The following is a 9048-nucleotide window of genomic DNA, read 5'->3' on the forward strand; positions in this document are numbered from 1 at the left end:
ATTCTGCAATTCTTCAATAGAAAATGTTTTTGTGAAGCTGTGGCTTCCCAAAATCCTGTGTCCATTTCTTGCTGTGACTTTAATGTATTTGAAGTGACAAAAAAAGCAAAAAAAAGTAAAAAAAAAAAAGCAGTAGCTGAGGAAAACATTTTTTGCTAATTTTTTCCCTGTTTTGCAAATTTTCCAGCGATGTGAAATGGGACAGATTTGCTCATCACTAGTGGTAGCTTTAGGGTTTTCTTATGCTCATGCAAAGACAGTGTTATTAAAGAGTTAAAAAAAAGGTTTAATTTCTAGTGTCAATATCTCTCCAAGGTATGCCAGGATTTCCAGGCTTATTATTATAATAGTTGCAGAAGTTCTGTTCTTTTATGACATAGTAGACCTTTTGGGCCTCACCCATGATTCCTGGTGGTTTGAATTGGTTTGCTGCTGGTTTGCAACATCTCCGTTATCACCTACTCCATGTTATATCGAGTATAAATAGATCTAAAGCAACTGGACTTGTTAATTAATAATTGTTGACAGTCATGCAACTGTAACACCTGTTTTGATGAGTTGTATGATACTTGGATAATCCTATCAAAGTAACTCCACAGCATTCACACCTCTGTGAGTTTCAGGTGTCACCTCTCTGAAGAGTTACAAAGTGCCATTGTGATTGGATTAGTGGAAGAGTATATATGCTGAGGACTTGAACTGAAGAAGCTGCTCGGATGAGTAGTGAAACGTCTTCAATGATTACTTAACAAGTCCAGTTTCTTTCGATTTATTTATACTAGATACACCATGACCTGGATGATGAAAATCTTTATAGTCATACTCCATGTTAGTATCCATTGAAAGACTACACCGTTTTTATTAAAATCAAGGTATATAATTACAGAAAACATTGAGAAAAGGAGTTACATCAAATATTGCATTCCCGTGCATATTGTTGAAGACTTCCATATAAAAGATACTTATGTAAACATTTGACTGCTACTTACAGTGGTGGAGAAAGCAGTAGATTTATAGACATGTATATGTTTTACTAGTTGACTAGCACTTCTGAGCTTTGCATTATATTGATAAAACATCTTTTCATATGAGTCTTGAGTATTATCCAGTTTGTTAAAGTTTCAGTTGTGAGAATATTGTTGGATTTCCAGGTTGAGGTGATGAGCGAGCTTTACACAGATAATACATGTAAAACTATCATTCTAGCATCATGTCGATATTTTCTTAGACTCATTTTGGAGTTTGTTGGATTGTTGTACCTATTAATGTTGAAATAAGCTGGAAACAATGGCCACCATATATGATAGATGTTGGCAGTAGGCCGCATCACCCCCAACATGAGTAACATTGATTGGTGCTCATTTTGGCCAGCCAGGTGCTATTAGAGTAATATCTTCCTCAATGATCCAACATGATTATTAAATCTAGTTGTTTTATTGGGTCAATTGAGAGCCTCCCACCACTGTTCAGTTGTGATAAAGCTTTGAAAGTCACCCTCCCACTTCATCATTGATTTGGTCTTTGGAAAAGCTTTGTTGTGATTTTAGATATCATATCCAATCGATATACCTTTCATATTTTCAGATATTCCTTTGACAAAATGTAAAAATATACTGGGTTGATAAGGTTCTGTCTGTTTGTGGAAGGATTGTATGATGTGTCTTTTCAAGTTTTTGTTTGTCAGAGTTAATATAATTAATAATAATTCCCATATTCCAAATTAAATATTTAGGGGCTGATTAATTAACATTCATGTTTTTTTCCTTGAATTAAACTTTTTAGTGTAAAAAATTGTGTATTCCTATACTAAACTAGCTGTCGATCTTGAGATCACTTTAGCCTTGGAAATTTCAGTTGGTCAAGAAATCACCAAGACCCTTTTACAAACATTAATAGAATCTTCCCTCCCAACATCACCCAGTATGGAATTCCCCAACCTCCCTGCCCTCCCCATGAGGAACCACCTACACCACTTTAAATGGAAGTTCTATTCCTCTAATGTAAAGGGGTGGCCTCTTGTTTGTTTATCATTTCTATTGGAGAAAAAAGCCTGCACTATCTGCCTATAATCCCCTCTAATGCACTTGTATAGAGTAATCATGTCCCCTCCCAAGCACTGTTTCACTAGAGAAAACAACCCCAACCCTGACAATAAAAAGGACAACAACGATGCAATAAATACATTTAAACTTACATGAAATATTACATGCCAAGTGTTAAAAATACAAAGAATCAGTTCCCTGCCCTGAAGAGCAAATGCAGCCATTCGAAATGGATGGGGCATTGGCTTATAGATGCCAAGACTGAATTTTAAATAAATTTTGAAAAGGCCAGTTCAGAGTTTATTCTGGAGATAGTCAGGGATGGAGATCCACAATTGAAGAGGAGAAGGATAGAAATGCAGGAGAATACATTGAATATTTGTGGAGTGAAAACGTAGGTTCCTCTGAGCTTATACCTTATACCTTATACCCTGTTGCAGCCTCAACACCACTGGAGATTTACCCCTGTGTCAAAGACCATCTCAGTAGCCTGGGACTTAATTCTTCCCAAGCAAATGCCTTTAGTGACAATGTGTAGTGACTGTGCAATTATAACTGTACTGTATCTCTGATTTTGTTGATTTTGTGTGCGTTTAATTTCTCTTGTTTTTAGATGCCAAGAGCCCGATGCACAGACGCTTGCCAGCCCGGCTACAGGAAGGCACTAGAGCCCGGAGCCCAGCCCTGCTGCTATCACTGTGTCCGGTGTTCTGAAGGAGAGATCTCCAATCAGACTGGTAGGAAATCTCCTCATATTAAATCCTGTAAACTGGACCAGATAATTCTTTAATAAAAACAATTCTGGAATTTTATACCTAAATTTTCACCTAAAAGTATTTTAGTGCATGACCCCCTATTAGGAGCCCAGCTAGAGAGCACTTTGTGCTGCAGTCTGGCCGCACTCATGCAAAGACAATACATTTAATAAGAGGAATCACAGATTAGGAAGAACTGGTAATAAAGCTGCTTATTCTGTATTCGAGATGGTACTTACCAAACGTAGACAACTGCACATTTTTGGGACAGTAATTACACTGGGTACATCTCCCACATCTATGCCAACCATTTACATCACCCAACCGGTTCTTTACAATATTTGAATTATTGCCTTCTACTTGTTACAGGGCAACCCTTTTGAAATAAACAATAGCAAAAGTGGTATAAAGGGGATAACCAACTCAGATAACCATAGGAAGCTGTCAGAACAGTTTAGTTCCTTTTCCAAGCTGATTAGCTGGTGTGTAAGTGGTGTAAGGGCTGTGTGGGAAGCTCTAGCCTATTGTAAATTATAAAGCTTTGGTCCCTGCTCATCACCCAGTACAGCAGTTCTTTGTGTGGGGCCACAAGCAAACTATGTGGCTTTCCTCTATAGCTTTTAATAAGCAAAGAGCTATGTTAAATAGGGTTTATAAAGTATTTTATATCTTTCAACTGTTATTACCAATTGTAGTAAGTGGCAGTAAAATGCAGGAATAATAGGAACTATAGAAAGGAATGAGTAGAGCGTCTCCTCGTTCTTTTATTGTAAACCTATTAATGATGCCAAAGGGCCTGGTGAAGACTTAAATAATTGTTTTGTTATAATTTACAGACAGTGATAATTGCCTCAAGTGCCCAGACGTGGAATGGCCCAATGAACAAAGGAATCAGTGTATTGCAAAAACTGAAGAGTTTCTCTCTTTTACTGATTGTACCATTGCTGCATTTTTATCATCAGTAACCATTCTGTTCTATATTATAACTCTCCTGATACTGGGAATTTTCATCACATTCCGAGACTCCCCCATAGTGAGAGCCAACAACCGGAGCCTGAGCTTCCTCCTCCTTGTCTCCATCAAGCTGAGCTTCCTCAGTGTGTTTCTGTTCCTCGGTCGCCCTGTGGATATAACCTGCATGCTGCGCATCATCACTTTTGGAATCACCTTCTCCATAGCTGTCTCTTCTCTCCTGGCCAAGACTATCATGGTTTGTGTTGCTTTCAAAGCCACCAAGCCAGGGAGCTCATGGAGAAAATGGCTGGGAGTCAAACTGTCCAATTCTGTAGTCTTGTTCTGCTCATCCATTCAAATAATCATCTGCATGACTTGGTTGGCCATTTCTCCTCCCTTTCAGGAAGTGGACATTCACACTTCCCCTGGAACCATCATCATTCAGTGCAATGAGGGCTCAGCTATTGGCTTTTACTCAGTTATTGGGTATATGGGGCTTCTGGCAGCTGTTAGTTTTGTTTTAGCATTTTTAGCTCGGAGCTTACCGGACAGTTTTAATGAGGCCAAGTACATCACTTTCAGCATGCTGCTCTTCTGCAGTGTTTGGATCACAATGATCCCGGCCTATCTGAGCACCAAAGGCAAAAACACTGTGTGTGTGGAGATATTTGCCATACTCACCTCAAGCGCGGGCCTTTTAGCCTGTATATTTCTGCCCAAATGTTATGTAATTATGTTTGAACCTGAAACAAACCAAAAATTATGTTTACTTCGAAGCAAAACCTTGTAACCTTCCAATCCAACCTTTGTGCAGAGATCTGAATTTCGCTCTTCTTTTTACTGTACTAAGAAATATTTATGTATTTAAAGCCAAAAATTGCTATTAATTAAGGAAATTATTTGATATTTCTGGAAAATGATATGTGAATCAATTTATTTCTAAAAAGTTTGATATGCCTGGAAAATCTTTGCTATCAGCCCCTTCTGGAGAGAAAATATTTTCATTGTTTTGGTCACTGGTTTAGAAAAGGTTTTTTACCGCCTCAATGCTTTAAGAAATAATAAATTGTGTTAAAAAAAATTCCCTGCAATAACTAATGGTTTATGCCCCTTTTGTGCAGGACATTTTCAAAAACTCATAAAAAATATCAAAGAAAACATTCAAGAAAGTTACTAAAATTCAACTTTTCATAGATAAAAAAAAATTCTGCTGAAAGGGAAAATACCATTTTTTCCTGTATTTCCAAAGGGAAACAAAAGCTTCAGATACCCATTTTTTAAATTTTACAGCTATAGGATTATTACATCCCATTATATCTTAAAAGAGAAGGAAAATAATTTTGGCATTCAATTGCCAATAAATTAGCCACAACAGTGCCACCTAGAACCTTATATTTATGCTGCACAAAGCTTTACCATACCTGAGTAAACTGCCCTAGAAGGTCCCTCTGTTTGTCTAAGATAGCAGCTGCCATTTTAGCTCTCAGAAACTTCTGTGCAATAGCTCTAGCTGCTGGTAGCTTAGATTACAGCAGAGAGGGAAGGGGGAGGACAGAAATGGAGGGGGAGAGAGGAACAAACTGAGCAGACTTGTGCCCATGCCCTGAAGGACTTTTTTGAGAGAAGGAATTTGATACTGAAGAACGTGTTTATATAAAATAAGAAAATAAATCTTGTGTTTCTTTTGATAAAGGACTCAGTGCAGCTTTTCTGTGAGTGCTTATGGCTGAGATCTTTCTTATTTTTTACCTATTCCTTCTCCTGCAATAATAAGAAAACCAACAGTTTTAGCTTCAAGCTAAAATGGTCCATTCTGCTTCTCTTTTTTGCAGAAAGTGTCTTAAAATAAGAGCTAGTAAGGTTATATTGAAAGCTACATGGTTAATATGGGTTGAAAATAAGAAAAGTGAGGAGAATGAAACCCAGATACCAATACTAGTGGTGGAGGTTAGACCAAGTTGTTATTATGGGGGACTTCAGTCATCCGGACACTGACTGGAGTAATGGGGGGGCTAAGTCAGAAAAAGCTAGCAGGTTTATAAATATGCTAAATGGCAACTTTTTACTACTAGGAATGATTCTCTGTTGGACCTCGTGATAACTAATAATACAGAACTCATCTCTAACATTTGTGTGGGGGTCATTTAGATCATAACATGGTCTCCTTTGAGATAATGTTGCATAGACAACTCTATAAGGAAGTAACTAAAGTCTAAATTTTAGAAGTGCAGACTTTGCCAGTATAAGGCTTTTCAAAGGGTTAAACCCAGATGGAAAGTGGAATATCTTTAAAATTCTGCTTAATAAATATGCAGGTCAGTATATTCTCCTTGTAAGCAAGGAAAGACATTACAAAGCAAAACCTATGGCTGAATAGACCACAGCAATTGTTTGCCACGTTTCCCCCCCACCACTTCTGCCACTGTAACTGCTCAAGACCTTGCTCAAGGGACACTGCTCAACCAAACGTTACTCAGCTGTTGCCGGACTACAAATCCCATAATAATGTAACATATAATGAAGGGTGAGGCATGCTGGGAGCTGGCAGCACTGAACAAGTCTGTCCCTTTATCCCCATGTCTGATTCCTGTGCCATATAATGATGGGAAAATGCCATCATTATCTCTATATGTAAGGTACCAGCAAGGGGCCTGACACAGTGCTGGGAATCAGCATTCTCATTGGTCACTTCTCTTGTATCTTTAATTATGTTTTCAGTCAGTAAAATTCTCATTGGGAAATTGGTTTCCATGTGTAATTACACTTTTTAATCAACTTCTATAGAGAACTAGGGGGCACAAGGGGACAGCTTTATGGTTGGGTTTAGTGTCTCTTTAATATTCAGGGCTAATAATTTAAAAAAATTTCAACCAAGTCACCTGTGGCCTGAATGAACCTGATCTTGATAGATCTGGCAAGCTAAGCAGGGCTGGCCCTGGTCAGTGCTTGGAAGGGAGACCACTGTGTACAGCAGGTCTCTTAACTTTTTGAATTTTGTCATGGCCCTTTTGGCTTTAGCTTGCCGCCTTTCTCATTTTTGATTCTTTCTACGGACTTTTACACTTTGCGAAAGTATTTCAAAATTTTTCATCCAAGTCACCTGCGGCCTAAATTAACCTAATTTTGATTGATATGGAAAGCTAAGCAGGGCTGGCCCTGGTTAGTATAGGTATAGGACCTGTTATCCAGAATGCTCGGGACCAAGGGTATTCCCATTAATATATCTCTAACCCTGTTGTTATCTGTGTAATTACATTACATTCATTCTTAAATTATTAAGTCCATGTTAGGATCTGCTCTACAGGTTAAGAAGAGTGTAATGGGGCTGCATGAACTTGTGTGATTATCACTTATCAGTTTTACTTTACCAAACTATAATTTAATTAATTCACTTCCTGAATTATCATTTTAAATATGTATCTCCTGCTCAGTGGCAGATCCGGTCAGCTAATGATCATATCCTGATGTTTGGTCAATGTGGGCCCCAAACTAGTGACTTGCCTGATCAAAGTTCACTTATAATGGTTTATTTTAATAATTTTCCTATTAGATTCCATTTTGTAATCAAATTTGTTGATACATGATGTTGGATAACAATAACATATAGGCAGTTTTGTTTCAGCTAAATATGCATTGTCTCCTCTAGCAAATAGAGTTAGAAATTAAAAAAATAATTACACATAAGGTACAAATATCAAAAATACTCAACAATTACTTATTTATGAATATCTATTTATTATTTCCCAATAAATATTGTTTTGAGTTCATCTCTGGTTTGAATAAAATAATGTAACATTTGGGTAGGAAACCTTGTAACCTTCCAATCTTTGTGCAGAGATCTGAATTTCACTCTTCTTTTTACTGTACTAAGAAATATTTATGTATTTAAAGCCAAAAATTTCTATTAATTAAGGAAATTATTTGATACTTCTGGAAAATGATATGGGAATCAATTTATTTCTAAACAGTTTGACATGTCCGGAAAATCTTTGCTATCAGCCCCTTCTGGAGAGAAAATATTTCATTGTTTTGGTCACTGGTTTAGAAAAGGTTTTTTATCGCCTCAACACTTTTTCAAAAACTCATAAAAAATAGCAAAGAAAACACTCAAAGTTATTAAAATTCAACTTTTCATAGATAAAAAAATATTTATGCTGAAAGGGATAATACCATTTTTGCCTGTTTTTCTAAAAGGAAACAAAAGCTTCAGATGCCCATTTTTAAAATTTTACAGCTATAGGATTATTACATTCCATTATATCTTAAAAGAGACGGAAAATATTTTTGCACATAATGTACAAATATCAAAAATACTCAACAATTACTTATTTATGAATATCTATTTATTATTTCCCAATAAATATTGTTTTGAATTCATCTCTGGTTTGAATAAAATAATGTAACATTTGGGTAGGAATATACAGAAGAGAAGGCCACAGGATGAAGAGATGATGGCAAATATTTCCACTGCCACCATGTATTTGCCTTTGGTGCTCAGATAGGCCGGGATCATTGTGATCCAAACACTGCAGAAGAGCAGCATGCTGAAAGTGATGTACTTGGCCTCATTAAAACTGTCCGGTAAGCTCCGAGCCAAGAAAGCTACAATGAAGCTCACAGATGCCAACAGTCCCATGTAGGAGAGGACAAACCAGAAGGCAATGGCTGAGCCCTCATTGCACTGAATGATAATTTGCCCAGGTTCAGAAAGGAAGTTTAGCTCCAAAAATGGAGGAGAAATGGTCAACCAGATAACACTAATTAGTATTTGGATAATTGAACAAAAAAGAACAATACAGTAGGCCACCTTGACTCCAACCCATTTTCTCCAGGGACTCCCAGGCTTAGTGGCTTTAAAAGCAAAGCAAACCATGATAGTCTTGGCCAGGACACAAGACACAGCTATGGAGAAGGTGATCCCAAAGGAGGTTTGCCGGAGCATGCAGGTTATATCCACAGGGCGACCGAGGAACAGAAACACACTGAGGAAGCTCAGCTTGATGGAGACAAGGAGAATAAAGCTCAGAGTGTGATTATTGGCTCTCACTACTGGGGTGTCTCGAAATGAAATAAAGATTCCCAGTATAACTGCTGCTATTATAAAAAACACCAGAGAGTGGACAATAAAGACCAGAGTAAGAGAATCATCATATGACAGAAACTGGATTTGCTTCTCAATACACACAGTTTTCTCTGGGTTGGACCATTCATAGTCCCCACATTTTAGACAATTATCCATATCTGCAAGAAAAAATAATAAATCTGTCAGCGTGTAATACTAATATTGTGAGTAAGAA

At 37.3% G+C, this 9048-nt stretch overlaps 1 protein-coding gene across 1 annotated transcript; it reads right to left on the minus strand.

Annotated features, from left to right (window-relative positions):
- Nucleotides 1-8303: 8303 nt before the first annotated feature.
- Nucleotides 8304-8801, minus strand: LOC100490217 (vomeronasal type-2 receptor 26; the record flags this gene model as incomplete). Its single annotated transcript, XM_031895071.1, has 1 exon — nucleotides 8304-8801. A coding segment is annotated over one exon (498 nt), but the record flags the coding sequence as incomplete, so codon positions are not given.
- Nucleotides 8802-9048: the final 247 nt, after the last annotated feature.

The sequence above is a fragment of the Xenopus tropicalis genome, chromosome 1 (genome assembly GCF_000004195.4).
Source record: "Xenopus tropicalis strain Nigerian chromosome 1, UCB_Xtro_10.0, whole genome shotgun sequence".
NCBI classification, from domain to species: domain Eukaryota; kingdom Metazoa; phylum Chordata; class Amphibia; order Anura; family Pipidae; genus Xenopus; species Xenopus tropicalis.